Genomic DNA, 17,033 nt, shown 5'->3' on the forward strand with positions numbered 1-17,033 from the left:
GATCAGATTTCTCTTATGCTAAGTAGCTACAACACATCCACGCCTGCGAAATACGATTTCAATCCCACCCAAGTTCTTCGGATAAATGCACTCTATATTTTATCTAAGCGTTTGGCATGAGCACATGTAACATGTTTGCTGGCAATTTTATTTAGATTACAACTTCTCTAATAGAGCCAGATCAGATGCATACCGTTTAATAAAGCATAAATATCCAAGAAGCTATCCATTCGCTTTGGTAGCCACAGATGTGGTGCTGACCACTGGCGACACTTCCCCCGTGTACAATTTTGCTAAGTAACTTACAGAGGCGGCCGTGAACCGTTTTTCCGATAGCGCATAATGTTCATCAAGGTCATTCATTGCCTGCAAAATCCAGGTCCGTATCCGTTGCGGCCTGGCATATGAAAAAGCCATTGTGAGGGGAACCAGCATAAAAGTAGCGCCCATTGGCCGCATTTTCCAAGCATATTCGTATGATTGAATGATTCGATCTAAAAGGCCTGAGTTTCGAGCGTTCCATGATGTATTTTCAATCTCATCACAAAAGTTCGTATTATCACATTCGTTAAGAGTACTGCTCATTCTATCAATAGCAAGTGTGAAGCTAGCGTGGATCATAACCATCGTTGCGAAGGCATAGTCTTTGAAGTTAAAGGCTGTATTATGAATCGGATCATCCTGAATGCTTCTAATTTGGGTGACAAAAGCCTCGGATGTAAGTTGTTCTTCAATTTTAGCGTTGATTGAACTTAACAGAAGTTCCACGGTCGCAAGTCGGTCTTTTAGATCGTTATACTGCTTCAAAGAGAGCTGTCCATTACAGTATTTACGTTTTTCCAATGCCAACTCACTCCAGTACATGAAATGGATCATTAGCTTCTGGGCCCAGGATACAGTCTGTGAAGATCCTTCGTCAATATGGATTATAGTCATCCAAGAGGGAGAGGTGAGGAAGCAAGGGACTCCTAGTACGAGAGCTCTCCCAACCTATCTCCTATTAGCTTTGGAACCAGAGATGAGATATGGATATACCTACCACTGGGCCTCGTGAATAACGAGTAATAGCCATTTCAAACTCCGACTTGCATTTTGTAGGACCTCGGATTTCCAGTAAACGAGCAATCCCACCTGCGTGATGAATCGCGCTGAATTTGTAAGGGCAGCCCAAAGTCGCCTGATAAAATCCATTAGAACACGATGTTTTCGCTATCCGGACGACTTTGACTCACCTCGAGATGGTACAAGATTGCAACTGCAGCTAAAGTCTCGCTAGAGAAACACTCAATTGGATTTAGAAGAGCTTTGCGCAAACTTTGAAGACCACGAGCATAAATGTTTGCATCAATCCAAGTGGAGGGACGTTGATGTCTGATGATTGCGGCATGGGCGGCTGTCATAAGCTGTGCTGAGTGATCTAGCGCCTGAGAAAATCCAATACGCTGAGGCACCAGCGTTATCCATGCACCAAACCACTTCATACGTGCCCCCAAACTTCCTTCTTCCAGGCATGCTGCCAAGCGGATAGATCGTCTTTCACTCAGCGCAAGCGCGGGTCCCAGGCATATGTTTGTACGATGCCATTTGAGAGTCAAAGTATTCCTATCAGTCGCGCATTGCTTTTCCAGTCTTGAATCGATGGCCAGGTTATTCCCTTTGTCAGGTGATTGTGCCAATGGAGAGTCTCCTAGCGGAGTCCGTCTTCCGGTATTAATCGTTAAATACCATTGATCCAGCTGGTCTTTTTGCGGAGAAGTGTCGGTAAGGGGTTCATACGGCTTAGGATTGGCTTCTACAAATTTAAAACACTTCACAAGCCCGCGAGTATAGGAACATTGACGTCGGCTTTTTTTGCACTTTCCACACACGGGATGTACTTCGTCGCACTGAGGTAGCGAGGTCAGCAGATGGTCACTGATAGCGCGATGTGCCTTTATTGGATTTTACCTTGACTTTTCTTCTGCGACAAATGTCACATTTCCCTTCTTGGGTCATATTCTGCGACCACATTGAGGAAGTGGTGTGCTAGTTTAATCGTATATCCCTAATCGGTCAAATTACGACACTCAGTCCCTGCTTCGCATTTTTTTTCATATTTTCGGATAACAACGAAACATATAATGATTTTGAAACGGAAATTTGAACCATTGTACTGCATAGCACATTGGCTTGTGGAAACTGCTGAGCCGTGTGTGGACTAGTCACGGACGGACAGGCGCAAATCGATAGACGTAATTAACGAAAGGCGTTATTCCTCGAATCGTGGGGGATCCTATTGGGATGGGCTAGACAGGGACGGAATCCTTCTCTGTCCACGCTATGCACGTCTTGGAATGTAGATCCGCGAAAATTAAGCCTTCGCATTTTCATCCAAAATAGGCAGTTTCGACGACTATCGACGGCATGACAAGTGTCCAAGCGTAAAATGCCGCCAAGGGATGCGACCCATTGAGCTGCTAAGAAATTCACAGCCTCGTTCTAGCACCGTATTACGGACAACGGCTCAAATGCTAGTTATTCCATTACGTTGCAGTGACATTGCCGCCACTTAGGGTTTATGCCACATCTTCACAGCCGTCATATTGCTACTTTCACTGGGGATCATTGAGACATGACTGTAGGGGTGATTCAAACAAGGTTAAAAATAACCAATCTGATTTTTATCGGAAAGTGCTATGTTAACGACTGACTGTTTAAACTATATCTAATGAACGTAATGAACGGTCTTATATAGTAAGTCGTTCAAAGTAGCTTATGATCCTAATCGTGATCCTCTGGGATGTCTCACTGCTTAAGTGTAATCCTGTTCTTATTGGCCGTTCGATCCGTAATATATCTGTAGGTACGTATCTTATGGAGGTTAGGTCGAAACAATTATCTTTTGAAGGTATTGTTAGCCTATTCATATATAAAGGCATATATATATATACTTACTAAAGCGGAGCGCAGCAATAATCAACAAAGTTATACTCGCTAGAAATGCCAACTGTTTCTGAGCAGTCTTCATCAACTGCATAACAATTGCCAAAGTTACCACCACTGGTATATACTTCAGTTGGCACTCCATTGCTGCATGCAATGCCATATTGCGCCTCCGGCCAATTCTCTCCGCAAATACCAGTATCAATCGATAGAGCAAGTATATCGCAATTATTTGTGTAAATAGCACCGAAAGCTCCGCCACAGCCCGTCTTAATGCCGCAAAGTTGACTGGTGCCAACACCTACATAATAATCAGGGCAAACCGCATGCACTGGTGTAAAAGTAAGTACAGATATAGTACTTAAAATAGAAACAATAGAAATAGTTGAATAGGACATTATGAAGTGAATTTATAGTAATAAGTATATCAAATAGATGTAAGATTTAAATTGGAGTAAAGTATTGTTTTATTTATTTTTTCATGCTGTTACGTTGGAGTTACTCTTTATATACTGTAGGACAATGAAAATAAAGCTATATACTACTGGTAGATAATATATATATATATATCTTTATCAAGCATTGGTAATTTTATTGGTAATAATTATAAAGCAAAAGGTTTACTTCAATTTATTTCAACTGTTCCTAAAATATTATGTTTAAATGCAAGATATATATAATTCGCCTTGACTGACAATTAACTATTTAATATAATACCGCGGTTTAGTATAAGTATTGTAAATGCGGGTAGTGCGGAAGACAACGACCCTTGCTGCGGATTACTTCTAGAAGCAGTAGATCTAAACGCCCGCATGTTATTGAGTCGCCCAACCTTTCAAATCAGCAACACAGAACCTCCAGCTACTAATATTAGCCAAACTATAACAGGCCATCATTAAACTATTGCAATGTCTTCCTTAACTTACTACTCTCTTCTTGGGTACAGTGAAGCTTGGAGAGAAAAGTACGGATTTAGCGATGCCTGCATTTTGGGAAGCCGTTTGGAAGTTACCGGTCAAAGTAAGTTGACTAAGGCTAATTTGACTCTTTCGCTAACCGTCGTAGCCGGCAAGGTCCCTTCAACCGGAAAAGTTCCCGCAACTATAGAAGAAGAGATTGCACAGGCGTTTTCCAATTTTAACGATATAATCCTTCATTCCCTTCGAGAAGCCGATCATTTGTCCAAAGGATATGGATCAACGGGTTGGGACTACGCCGTTAAACTGAGAACATATCACGTTGGCCTGTCTAGCATGCAGGATAAAGCCCGTGACATCATGGTTCAGAATATCAAAAGATGGTGCCCCAATCATCAGCCATTGTTCCGATGATTGGTATCGAGAGCCTACCATTTCCAGATCTTCATGTAGAGATCGAGGTTATCGCAGAAATTTAGTCGTGAGAGATTTTATTACAATAGTCAAATAGTCTATTGTATCCGCCTACCCTTGATTCTCGAAGTGCTTGCTGAAAACTACCCATGCCTATGAACTTTGCTTTGTGGAGTTATCATATAATAAAACTAATCTTTTAAAAGTTAATTAACCTTTTTTTTTTAAACCATACTCAAATTTTAAAATACATATAATTAGGTAAAAGTAACCTGCCTATACTATCTCTGTAGCTTTTCTTCTTATTTGTAACGTTAATGTTAAATTCATTAGTTATCTACTCTCTCACACCATATAAGACTTTCTTCATACCATGAATAAAGTCATCTAATACTCCAAAGCGCAAGGTTTTCCTTTACACATTTAAGGTCTAGTTCTTCTTGTCTCTACGTAATCGACAACGTCAAAGAAGCTGCGTCTATACGTCCTCTCCTGTGTAGTTCGATTAACATATTGTAAACCAAACTGTGAGTCGAAGCTTCCCCATTCCCAATTATCTACAAAGCTCCACATAATTGCTCCGAGAACATGAATATGGTCTTCCCAGATAGCTTTAAGTATCTCTCCCAGAAACGCAATGTAATACTCGGAACGCACGGTGTCGTATTGGATCGCGTTAAGCTCTGGTGGGTTCGCTGTGCCATTCGTTGGATGACCAAATTCGGTCACCATCACAGGAGCATGGAACGTATTCCAAAGGTACGATATTTGGGTGCGAAGGTAAGTTGGTGTGGTGTACATCTGTATACTCTCGCTTGGTTGTCCAATCAGCCAACCATTTTCAGTGGTTTCGCTGACACCAACACAGTTCGGGTACAAAGAGTTGCTTGTTTCATTATTGGCGGCACAGACAGCGATGTTATCTACGACAGGAAAGATAATTGGAGTGGTATACACATCCATCCCAATAAAGTCTAGTTGTTCGAGATTAGTAACTCATCTCCATACTGTGTATCGACTTGTGAGGAGTTCTTCTACCAAATAAAGGGTTATAACTTACCTAAAGTTCCTTTGAGGTTGCATAAATCGGTTTTGCTCAGCGGTACATAATCCTGAACCGTCATCTTATATGCAGACGGATAATCCTGTCCAAGAGCAAGAGGGTAGAGGAATGGACCCAATTGCAGATCATTGAAGTGTTCAGCTGCGGCCACATGAGATTTGTTCAATGGATTGAGAGGAACGCCAGGAGGAATTTCCATCTTCATGGAAATTTTGCCTGTGCCGCGCAATTCATCTTTGTAAAAGTGATAGAGTTTCGCATGGGCCTTGATAACGTGATCAACACTGATCCCATTGACGGTTCCAACCTGAGGCTCGTTAAAAGTAAACCAGAAGGGCACCCTATCGGCAAAATGGCTCATGACAATTTTGCCATAATTTACAAACGCATCCTCAAACAAATTATGTTGAAAGCCGAGATTGACTGTCCCAAGGTAACAGCGAATGCTGGAATTGATTAGTATTTCGGTCTGGTTATTTCCGAAGAATTGCAAGGGTGTATCGAAGTGATGAAGAGTAACAACGGGACTTATACCCTTGGAAATTGCGAAATTGATGAGGTCATCATAATGCGCCAGTGCTTGCGAATTAACGGGGGTTCCAGGAAAGGCAAAGGGCAATATGCGAGACCAAGCAATACTGAAAGAATAGTATCGAATACCAATGCTCGCAAGCCGCTCTATATCTTGGCGATAAAGATAATAGTTTTCATCGGTGATATAGTTTGGCGACAAATCCCGGATACCAATCTTAGCAGCTGTCTCTGGCGGAAGATTCACAAACGTCTCAGGAATCGCTGGCGCCTTGCCTTCATCTGCAATAGCCCCCTCGATCTGGGCTGCTGAACCAGCAACCCCAAAGACAAAATCTTGAGGAACTGAATAGCAATCTGTCGGTCCAAATAACAACGGCGGCGGAAGAACAAGCTCGTTTGTGGGCACTGGGGTTGGGGAAACAGTGGTCGAATAAAGTCCACGCGACGTGAAGTTGGGTAAAGGGGCCGCTTCCCATAGCTTTGAATAAGCCAAATGTCCATATACATCTTCGGTGTGAAGAGAAACAGGGCTCGCTGACCGAGTGTCCCAGTTACCCCATGATGTTGTTGACAGATTTGGTAACAAGTGCTTTATTTCTGGATATGGTGGAGCATATCGAGGTGTGGAGGTGAATAATGGTACTGGCGATGCTGTACGGACCGTTTCTGTGTTTGTGTACTTGAACTGTTGAAACTTATAAGTTGGGGTTCTCACGAGTGCTGCCTTGGTAGTAGTTGCTTGACAGAAAGGCCGAGCTGATGGACCATGGGTGTGGATGTAAACTTGTTGTCCAAGCGCACTAGCGACAAAAACCAGCAAGTATAACAAGAACATTTTGCAACCCTGGAGCAGGCTTTAACCGCGATTCGGAACAGCGGAGTTGGCTGGCTCTACCCAGTGTTCTTTTTCTGGATTATTTATTCTGAACTTGATAAGAGTCTATAAGGCTATAGACAGCTGAAGCCATCATTATGCATATCCCAAGAGCTATATAGTTCTTCATTTTATGTTAAGTATAGAGCGTTACAAAGAGTGTACTGAGGACTTTACTACAGTGGAGACCGGTATACTGCATCCTTTTTCAGCTAGACGCCGGATCTTGTATCGCGGGGTTAGTGCTGCGTGTGGGGTACGCCATATCCTACAATGAATAAAAGAATAATATGGGAAATTCTAGAGCGCTTTAAGGGCCAATGAGCGCCCCGCAGTCGACACAGGCCCAGAACAGACATTATTAGGAAGAGTATGGAGTAATAGGCTTGCTTTAATGAGTTGGAGATTTTTTGTGTCCTGAAAAACTATCTAAATCTTGTGAAGCAAAGAAAAAAAAATAACACATTTGATGGCAACGCGGAAACCAAGGAAAATATCTTTTACGGTGAGCAACCTCGTTAAGCGTACTCACACATCCTTGGCCATCCTCATGAGTTCGATCCTACTAATCTTGCGGGGTAAGTTTCTTAAGGTTGTGGAGAGCCTAGTGAATATAAAGCGGTGTTTCTCTGGGGTACCGGCAGCTGGCTCCTCGTTGGGTTTAAACACACATAAAAGCGGAGCTGACATATCTCCTTTAGCTGAATTTGGTACTTCGTAGATAATTGGGGAGCAATGAAAAATGCCAGTTTCTTTTTTTTATTACCGACCGATCTACGGAAATTAGCCGAAAGGTCGGGCTGTCCCCCAGTTGGTTGCCTCTTTCACTCTCCTCAGTACGATTTTAATATCCTATAACTGAATTGTCTTCTGCTACGCTGATAACCACTTTGCGGAGAATTGAGCTGGTTATCATGACAGGCTTACCTACAACGAGATGGAGGGGGGGTCGTATCAGTACTGCTTGCGTCGCGTGCCATCGCCTCAAGGTCGGTCTCTTACTAGGTCCCGCAATCTGCTAATGGTGATACCTCTTGCCATCGTCCCGTCAGCTGACGGTAAATAGATGAAGTGCATCCGTACCGGGGACTCCCCATGTGCACGTTGTCAACGTGCTAGGCGTGCTTGTTACTCTCGACAACCTATGTATTCTGACGCATTTGAGGTAGTCCTCAAAACACCCGAAAATTTCAACAAGCCAAACCAATCTCGACCATCTACTCGTGCTTGCTATCAACGGAGTAATGCAAAAGGTTATCATAGCAAAAAGGCTTCTACACTCTGTGATTAGCAGATGATCGACCCAGGTCAGATAAGAGAGAATGTTGACAATCTCCCATCTATTTACTCGACAGCTCCATTCTGGACGGTTGTAGAAGATGGTTATGCCGAGCATGTTCTTGGCTTGGAGTCGAAAAGTCCCGCAGACACTCTCAATACACCACCAAGCACTATACAATCTAGCAGGAGTGTTATATGTGTATTGGACGCAGGGCCAGCAAGTGCAGAAATGAAACAGCTGTTGAAAATGTATGTATGGCTCTGCGGTATGTTGAGTTGCGCTAAACATAATAGATTCTGCACGCGATTATTACCCTCAATACCTATCTTTACTAAAGATGATTTCAAAAATCCAGAACTCTTGATCGAGGAACAGCCAGAACTGTTGCATTCAATATGCTATGTTACCTCAAGGTATCTACCGGGGGGCTTGTCAACTGTCCAGTCGGTCTACCCACTTGTCTTGAGATTCGTACAGGAAAGGTCTGCGGGTGCCTCATGGTTCAAAAAGGCAAATATCGGACACTTTAGAGCACTAGTAGTTCTATACGCCTTCTCAGAGGCTGCTCATTCCAACGTTGATTCGCCGCATTTTCCCTATATGTTGCCGACGCAGCTTGTCAAGACGGTAACGGAAATTTACGGGACGCAACTGGGCCTCCACAGATCCATTGATGGCGTCAGAACTATGCTAAGCGTACCGCACGACGAATTGTTATCAGACGTCAGTTACAAACGATATACTTATTGGCTGTGGCTGTTCACCATGTCTCATCAGTGAGTCCAGTCGTCTTTGATGCCAGTCTTATGGGATATATATATACTGAGATACATGTGTCTTAAAGTAGCGCACTTATTACTAGGACTCCACCCAGTATTAGAAGCGACTATTCCATACGATCAGCTCCTGAACTATTTGCAAGAGCAAACATTAGCCCTCGCTTGCGTCGTTTATTGGGCGAAGTAGAGCTTTGCTTACTTTGGGAAAAGGTATAGGTCAAGATCCTTCGGTTGAGCTTTACTAAACGTAATACACCCAGGCGAATACTCTCGATTCTGGACTAGGCGAGTGGTGGTGTCCATCAGAAGTTCCTGAAATATCTCAGTCCTCACCATCGGCCATCGTCGCCGTTGTAACCCACGATTTAGCCGCATGGAGAGACAAATACTCTTCTTTTATTGAACAAGGTGAGTATTGTCACTCAAATTCTCGAGATCGTGTGAAATAACAATAATCAGGAGGATTCGGAATCGGACTCGACTTTCACCATCGGTTCTCGCAGTTTTGTCTCAGTACCTATGCCGTATGTCACTTCGCGCATGTTAGTGATAACGATGAACGATGCCTTTTAGTCAAAGAAACGCTTGGTCACGCTGTAGAAGTTCTATCTTGGCTTCAACATCTTAACCCAGTAGCTCAGGAAAGCCTGCGGTATATCAGTGATTTTGCATTTATCATGCTACTCTTTGCATGTGCATTTATTATACAAGCTTGCGAATCGCGTCACATGTCTCCTGAAGACAGACAGAGTAAGCTGAAAATAGTATCAGCAACTGCCAAGCTATTGGTTGAGCTAGGAATTCATGCGTCCCACTTTCCTTCAATTTTCGGAAAGTCGCTGCAGAAGCGATTAGAAAACTTTCGATTAAACGGGTGTGATGATGAGTCAATAGAGGCGCAGATGGAAAACCCTTGCCAAGAATTGCCAAGTATGTGGACAGATTACCATTCAAGTGTCTTTGGAGAAATTTCGTATCAAAACGAGATTGGAGACTCCGAAGTTTTATTTGGTGAACTGTTAAACATTTCTAACCTCAATTGGTACGATGCATTACAATGAGACTTGACACAAATACGTCTATGATAGCCTCCACGCTGCTTGAATAGCCATATCTTCAATTCATAGAAATAGAGGGGGGAGAGGGGGGGTAGTGTATAGAAAAAGATAAACGACAGCATAGATTAAACACAAAAACCCAATATAATATTCTTTTCTTTATTAAAACGAATGTATTCGATTAGTTTTATTATGATGTTTACACACCTTGAACCAATAGATGTTGAAAGTTAGAAAAGACTCATATTCAGTTTCTCACGATAGCACTCTGAGAACGAAGAAAATCGCAGCGATCAGAAGCATCAGGGTCTCTCTGATGAATTATAGCAGAATCTTGAACTCTGAGGATATTATAATCCCCTTCTCCATAGCGCGGCCAATTGACGCGTGTTTGCTTTGAAACAGATGGAAAAGCGTTTGGATCAAGGCTCACTATGAACGAGACGAGATAGTCTTTCACTGCTGTTGCCACTGATGTGTCGATTGTAAATATTTCCTCATTAAAAATGGGGAAATCTGCTGCTGAATGAACGTAAACTCCTGCATCAAAAATGGATTTGTATGCTGGGACACCATATTTTCCCGGAGCAGCTGCAAAGTAATAGCTAGGACAGTTTATGTTGGCATCGCCATTCAGCTGTTGCACTTGCCACAAAGAAGGATCAGCACCAGGAAGAGCGAGGGGATCCAGAACAGCAAAGAGCGGGAAAGTTGTGCTATGAAAAAAAGGGTGGTTGTAATAAGTGCCTTCAAAATCAGATAGCGGATACAGCTTCTTTAATGTATCCCAAAATTGTGGAGTGGGAGAATCCCATGATTTTTGCCATTGGAGCTTGTTTTCGTCAAACGAGGTTGTTGAAAAATTGGTGAATAAGATACCTATAGGATTATTAGAATGAAAACATGTATAGAACGCTGAATAGCAGATTTACCTTCAAACGAGGCGTGATTAGTCAAGAGTGGTACCTTGGAAAAGTGACCTTGAGCGAATTCTATAGATGGCAAGTTTTGGATGATCTTATTGTCGACTGACGGTCCAAAGAACATATCTCCGTAAGCATACAAACCGGCATCATATGCTGTGTAATAGCTGGCCGTTATCGACTTTTCTAGTTCAGATGCAGATAATCCCCGAAGGCAAGCGACGTCGCCACAGTTGCTTGCATTTAGCACGAACTTATACTGTTCTTGTAAGAAGTTGCTGTCATGATAAGGCTGCATCCATGGAAATTCTATATTATACATCAGTCAATTCTTCAATAAACTTTTAAATGCCAAGAACAGGGCAGCGAATGAAAAGCATACCTGCAATTGCAGCCCTATATGGTGGGTTTTTTTCACCTCCCTGGTGGATCAACTGGTTGGCAACTGAGCCGCCACCTGCGCTTCCTCCCCAGATAGTTACCTTGGAAGGGTCACCGCCAAATGAAGCAATATGGCGTTGGACCCACTCTAGAGCAAGACGCTGATCTAGTAAGCCAGTATTTTTAACCGCATCTAGTCCATCAAATTCATTCGGGTTCAAAAATCCGTAACCACCCAGGCGATATTGGATGGAGACCCATACAATATTACCCTGAGCATATTTCGTGAATGATGAACCATCTGAGGAGACAGAATTGCCAGTAATATAGCCTATGGCGAAATTGTCAGAGTGAAACCACTTTTACATATGTGTATTCTCACATGCCTCCTCCATGGATATATACTACAACAGGTAGAGACTTAGATTTTGGTGATATTGGTGTAAGAACGTTAAGAAGTAAGCAATCTTCAGATGTTGGAAGCTCAGGAATAGCACCAAAAGCTTCAAAGGCATTTAGTTTAGTACCATTTGCCCAAGCCGTCGGGCCTTGAACACATTGAGGTCCTGGAGAAGTGGCGTCGATAATAGTCAACTTCGAATAATTGCCATGGGACTCGATGTCCTCCGGTGCGCGCCAGCGTAAGTTGCCTTCTGGTGAAACTGCATATCGGATACCAAAATAATAATCCAAGCCATAGGTAGTATTGCGAATGCCTCGGTATCTTGCATAACCCAAATTAACTACAGGGTTGTTGCCCGTATTATCCGAAAGGGCAGTACAAATAAAAGCGCTGCTTAGAAGACAGATTTTGATGAAAAAGTGAATCATCGCGTAGTTTATACAATGCATACAAAATACTGAAATTTATAAACAAAGGCTAATTAACTGCAAGCGAAGAGTAAACATAGTAGGGTATTATTTGTAAATTTATAGTGTATTATATAGCAATCTGATGTTGCTTAGATAAACCATTTCCTGGCAAGTGGGTTATGGATTGTATATGCTATTTCTTGCTAGCCGGAAGAGGGGACGCAATGTTTTCCATTTTGGGCAGCCGTTTGCCGGCTTACACCGGTATCAAATTACTGGTTAGGGTATAGATTAACCATCGGCTGCTAGTATTACTCAGGGTTGTAAAATTAGTTTTTCGTTTTTCGTTTTTAGTTTCGTTACTAAAGATTAATGTAGTTTTTAGTTACTAAAAAACGAAATTAGTTTTTTATTTTTTATATATAAAAAACTAATTTCGTTTTTTATATATGAAGAAATTAGTAACGAAACGAAATTCGTTTTTTATATAGAAAAACTAATTTCGTTTTTAATATGTGAAGAAATTAGTAACAAAACGAATTTCGTTTCGTTACTAAATTCGTTTTTTATATGTAAAATAATTTATAAGCTAGAAAATAAATATATAAAAAATAGTAATATAAAATAAATCAAATAAAGGCTTTTTATAATAATATTAAAAATTAAAATTAGTTTTTTAGTAACTAATTTGCTAATAAAAAACTAATGCTAATAAAAAACGAAATTCGTTTCGTTTTTCGTTTTTTCGTTTTTAGTAACTAATCTGCTAATAAAAAACTAATACTAATAAAAAACGAAAAACGAAAACGAAATTAGTTTCGTTACTAAGAAATTCGTTTTTAGTAACGAAATTAGTAACGAATTTACAACCCTGAGTATTACTTCTCTAGAAATGGTAAGTTTGCAGCTACTAGTCGCTAAAATATGACCGAGGCAAGCCTGTAGCTCTGGCAAAAGTTCAATTCAATTCCAAATTTATTCCAGCAAAAGTAATCAGCTGTATTTCCCTAATTAAATTAAGAATTAATTACTGACCAATTAAAAATGAATTAAGATATTTTTTTTATCATAACATAATTTCATGATTCATCAAAACATTAGATTAGCAGTTTCCCGGGTACCGTCTTAAAGCATGCAGATAAACTCCAAGAGTTCGTATCAACTCCATCTTTAACCTTCCACAGTTGCTTTAGAACACTATGAAGATCTTTAATATTGCCTAAAATTTGAAAGGGTCTAAGTTTTCCTAGGTTATAAGAAACTGCGGCCTCTTGATCAGCTCTTGCGAAGCAACCTGCAATACAAATTGGCCAAGAAAGGCTGCGTATATGCGCTGGGCTCGACACCTTTGACAACAGGTCCAGCACCAACTTGACATTCTGCCACATTTTAGGATGCTTTGGGCCCCATCTTGGCCTGACAAGATATAAGTATATTTCTGCGGCGTATGCTCGGATGAGAATAGTTGAGACACATTCATCTTCCTGATCTAGAGTTCCATTTGCTCTACCTCTCATAAGTACAAACCAATATCATTAAGCATACACTTTAACTACCTAAGAAAATATAAATAGTTGATATTATTGTAAGAGAGTAACTATTTTATATCTCTATAATTGTCTTTGCTACTTAAACCTAATTTACTTGTATTTTTCAACAATATTTAATGCCAGATTGTTTAGGGTTGTAATAATGTTTTGCATGTCATTGTTGGTTATCTCAGGGTGGATAACGCAAATGCGCAAACTAACTCTACCGCGAATTCGGGTAGTCTGTATATAAGCAACATTGCTCTTTATTATCTCCGCGGAAATGGCATCATTTATAGCGTCGTTCATTTTTTCCTCCAGCCCATCCGGACAATACTTAAAAGTAACGACGCCTAGTATCGCGGGCGACGTGATTTCCCAATTTGAAAGTTTTCTCAACTCGGCTTCAGCAAATCTGGCGACTGCCAGCCCTTGGTCAATCATACATTCCAAGGTTTCTAGCCCCAAAACTCTCAATGTAAACCAAAGTTTCATATGGCGAGCCGGCCTGGTAAGCTCTATTCCGTAATTAAACAAATTTGGTTCTGCATCGTCGCTGGGTATGTCCCGAAAATAGTCTCCAGTCGATGTGAAACTCTGAGCCAAATAGCTCTTATCATGTACAAGCACAATGCCACATCCAAATGTTTGAAAAAGCCACTTATGGGCGTCCCATGCAAGACTATCGCAGCGCTCGATTCCAGCCAGTAACGATTTATGTGATTTTGATAGAGCAACTGATGCGCCATAGGCGCCATCCACATGCATCCACATATTATATTTTTTGGCCAAATCCGCAATTTCGTTAAGAGGGTCGATGGATCCCGTGTTTGTCGAGCCAGCATTGGCCACAATCAAGAAAGGAATGAAACCTTTAGACTTGTCTACAGCAATTGTTTTCTCCAGTTGTACCATATCCAGGCGGAAATTCGAATCTGCTGGTAATTGTCTCATTTGATTGTTGCTAAAGCCTAGAAGCCGCAAAACCTTTGGTACAGAGAAATGAGTCTGGTCAGAAAAATATACGACGCCGAGAGATCGCGTATTCTCCGCAAGCTTCTGATCTCTTGCAATTGCCAGTGCGGACAGGTTGGCCATTGAGCCTCCTGACACAAACGTTCCACCAGTTGAAGCGGGCATTCGCGACCTGAGCAGCCAGCCAGGAAATAAGCTTCGTCTCAATTGTCGAAACTCCAGAGCTAGAAAACCATGCTGCAGGCCAGGAATTGAATGCAGAAGTCAAAACTTCACCAAGCCAGGAGATGGGGGACGAGGGAGACGGAATCGCTGACATGAACCGGGGATGGTTAGGGCGTACAATAAACGAGAAAATATCTCGCATTTCTTGAACGACTTCTTCAATGGGGCGCCGAAATTGAACTACTGCGTGCTTTTTAAACCTAGCTAGGTCTTCTTTATTTGCAGAAAGGCTTATACGAGTGCCTTCATCGTTATTAAAGACAAAGGGTCGAAGCTCGGGTAGCTGCCGAATTGCCTCCCATGCTTGCTCCGTGGTTACGTTCAGAATCTCATCAAGAGACTGAGGTGGGTTGGAGAATGCGCCTCCCATCTTCACTAAGAAATAAGACGAAAGTTGTTATTAGATAAACTTGGTAGACTTGTTTCGAATGCTTATCCTGTTGTGCTTTCGCACAGCCAACCCTTCAACTATATATGGAACGACAGCAGCTGTTCTAGAGTACATTATGGACCTCTTCTATAATAAGCGCTGGTTTCATGAGGGAAATTTTTTATACTACAATAGTATAGCTGCTGGAGAGTCATTTAACGGGAATCACTTGATTGAGTTAGTAGTCTCTTGAACGGCCGCAGCTTGTAAAAATAGTGTTGCGCTTGTATTATAACCCGCTCTGTACTCCGTAATACATTTATAATTCCAAAAAACAGGCCCACAGTTAGTGGGAGAGAAGGTATTTACAACTAAGTTATAGGCCTAGGTATTTAACATAGTTTATCATTAGCCTTCATATGTACCGCTAGAAAATACAGAACTTGAAACAGGGACACGTAATCATGTATCTAATGGAATATGAAAGTATCTAACACATATATTTTTCACTACCTATAGTTAAGACAAACAATTTTTTTTAAGTTATAAAATTTGATTCTTTTTCACATATACATTAATAGGAAATTAATTCTCATGTCATTTCAAATAGTATCATACTATGCTACACCTGTACTATATTATAGTACCCGTGGACCTTATATACTGTAAGCACTATACTATCATAAGCACTATACTATAAATGGCAAATGCTGAATTATAGCGCATTAATACCTACAATGATATCGCTTATTTCGCTTATTACTTCTGCATGGCAGGCCTAACATAATTTGTGATAAGCTTGTAATAGACTTGTTATTAGGATTATTTTTTTATTGTAAAAGAGTAAATTTGTAGTACAGTCTTTACTTTCTGACAATGCATGTATCGTAGGGCATAAACCAAGCCCCATGAAAATAGTAATAATGGTGTTATTTAGAGCTGTATGTCAATATATCTTGGAGCGTAGTAGCATAGTATCGATGGCATGTCAAAGATTTCTTCTAAAGGCACTTTTATAGTCAAGAATAGAAGATTGTGGACCATTTAGGATCAATTGGTATGGTAAATTAAGCTATTAGCTTAAAATCTAACCGCATTTTCCAGAAAAGGGCCTGCAATTCCATGTCGATCTTTTTCAACAGTCCCATCAGACATGTACATTTCTTGTCTTGTAGTAATTATTATGCTCTAACTCTTATATTTGCGAAAATAAACCTACTCTCAAAATATATATTACAATAGCAATTAAATAATATAAAAAAACTGTTTACGCTTATAGTACAATAATAGTTAAATGATCTCGTAAGCCCATTAATACACCTGCTGACTTGACTTTGGTTGGACTTCGCCGGTTGAATCTATCTTCTTCTCTTGAGATGCTCTTATGAATGATTGCCTTTCCATCTGTGCTGATAACTAGCGTCGATCAATCCTGTTTGTCTAATCCCCAACTGCCGATATCATCTCGAGACATCGCCAGACCACAATAAGACCTGACAAGCTAGACCTGTCCGGGCACAGGGTCATACACACCTTGCTTGGACGGGTGACTTTCAAATTTTAAAACATTTTTCGGAGCATTTATTGATCATTTAGTAGATACCTCCGATGACTACCTGCCACACAGTTCCGACTAATTCGGTGAGATTTCGGGCAATGTCTCAGCCGCCCCGTTATCCCCAGCTAATACACCTGTAACGTCGGTTTATTGATAACCATAGCCTCTTGATTTAATTGCAATTACGTCTCATCTAGCCATGACAAGTTTTATGACGCCGGCAAATAACATCAATTCTGCTATTTGTAGTGATTATCGGCGTGATTATCGGCGCACTGGCCAACAATGATCCATTACTGAACAAGCTGCAAGCATGAAACAGCAATTCTTATATTTGTATTTAGATACGATGTATTCAGGTACAAAATTTCCTCGGGACTTTTCCGCATTCCCAAATGATGCCCCGCCACATACTG

The 17,033-nt window shown here is 41.1% G+C and overlaps 6 protein-coding genes across 6 annotated transcripts; 2 read left to right on the plus strand and 4 right to left on the minus strand.

Annotated features, from left to right (window-relative positions):
• Positions 1-193: 193 nt before the first annotated feature.
• Positions 194-2,010, minus strand: GGI43DRAFT_430690 (Zn(II)2Cys6 transcription factor domain-containing protein; the record flags this gene model as incomplete). Its single annotated transcript, XM_083209295.1, has 4 exons — positions 194-990; positions 1,040-1,177; positions 1,233-1,886; positions 1,948-2,010. 4 exons carry the CDS (start codon positions 2,008-2,010, stop codon positions 223-225), a joined length of 1,623 nt encoding a protein of 540 aa, XP_083056324.1. The 3' UTR covers positions 194-222.
• A 1,820-nt stretch (positions 2,011-3,830) lies between these two features.
• Positions 3,831-4,253, plus strand: GGI43DRAFT_387763 (Endoribonuclease L-PSP/chorismate mutase-like protein; the record flags this gene model as incomplete). The annotated part of the gene is made up of 2 exons (XM_083203982.1): positions 3,831-3,942; positions 3,988-4,253. The coding sequence occupies 2 exons, from the start codon at positions 3,831-3,833 to the stop codon at positions 4,251-4,253; spliced, it is 378 nt and encodes a 125-aa protein (XP_083056325.1).
• A 276-nt stretch (positions 4,254-4,529) lies between these two features.
• Positions 4,530-6,809, minus strand: GGI43DRAFT_222699 (glycoside hydrolase superfamily). Its single transcript, XM_083200384.1, has 2 exons — positions 5,314-6,809; positions 4,530-5,227 (listed from the first exon to the last, which is right to left on the minus strand). Exons 1-2 carry the CDS (start codon positions 6,683-6,685, stop codon positions 4,677-4,679), a joined length of 1,923 nt encoding a protein of 640 aa, XP_083056326.1. The 5' UTR covers positions 6,686-6,809; the 3' UTR covers positions 4,530-4,676.
• Positions 6,810-7,910: 1,101 nt separating this feature from the next.
• GGI43DRAFT_222703 (uncharacterized protein) lies at positions 7,911-9,921 on the plus strand. The gene is made up of 5 exons (XM_083200385.1): positions 7,911-8,254; positions 8,300-8,782; positions 8,851-8,995; positions 9,046-9,193; positions 9,245-9,921. Exons 1-5 carry the CDS (start codon positions 8,019-8,021, stop codon positions 9,844-9,846), a joined length of 1,614 nt encoding a protein of 537 aa, XP_083056327.1. The 5' UTR covers positions 7,911-8,018; the 3' UTR covers positions 9,847-9,921.
• A 169-nt stretch (positions 9,922-10,090) lies between these two features.
• Positions 10,091-11,978, minus strand: GGI43DRAFT_425656 (Carboxylesterase family domain-containing protein; the record flags this gene model as incomplete). Its single annotated transcript, XM_083208535.1, has 5 exons — positions 10,091-10,156; positions 10,490-10,722; positions 10,776-11,075; positions 11,149-11,478; positions 11,534-11,978. The coding sequence occupies 5 exons, from the start codon at positions 11,976-11,978 to the stop codon at positions 10,091-10,093; spliced, it is 1,374 nt and encodes a 457-aa protein (XP_083056328.1).
• A 1,622-nt stretch (positions 11,979-13,600) lies between these two features.
• On the minus strand, positions 13,601-15,059 carry GGI43DRAFT_430695 (pyridoxal phosphate-dependent decarboxylase family protein; the record flags this gene model as incomplete). Its single annotated transcript, XM_083209296.1, has 2 exons — positions 13,601-14,636; positions 14,698-15,059. 2 exons carry the CDS (start codon positions 15,057-15,059, stop codon positions 13,601-13,603), a joined length of 1,398 nt encoding a protein of 465 aa, XP_083056329.1.
• Between the last annotated feature and the right edge of the window lie 1,974 nt (positions 15,060-17,033).

This window comes from Trichoderma evansii (genome assembly GCF_050947405.1).
Source record: "Trichoderma evansii strain SZMC 28006 chromosome Unknown GGI43scaffold_27, whole genome shotgun sequence".
Classification (NCBI taxonomy): domain Eukaryota; kingdom Fungi; phylum Ascomycota; class Sordariomycetes; order Hypocreales; family Hypocreaceae; genus Trichoderma; species Trichoderma evansii.

Coding starts and splice junctions, on each gene's coding strand:
- GGI43DRAFT_222699 (XM_083200384.1), bottom strand. CDS start 6,685: ATGTTCTTGTTATACTTGCTGGTTTTTGTCGCTAGTGCGCTTGGACAA. Junction 5,228..5,313: donor CAACCTCAAAGGAACTTTAG/GTAAGTTATAAC, acceptor TCGAACAACTAG/ACTTTATTGGGATGGATGTG.
- GGI43DRAFT_222703 (XM_083200385.1), top strand. CDS start 8,019: ATGATCGACCCAGGTCAGATAAGAGAGAATGTTGACAATCTCCCATCT. Junction 8,255..8,299: donor ATGAAACAGCTGTTGAAAAT/GTATGTATGGCT, acceptor TAAACATAATAG/ATTCTGCACGCGATTATTAC. Junction 9,194..9,244: donor CTCTTCTTTTATTGAACAAG/GTGAGTATTGTC, acceptor AACAATAATCAG/GAGGATTCGGAATCGGACTC.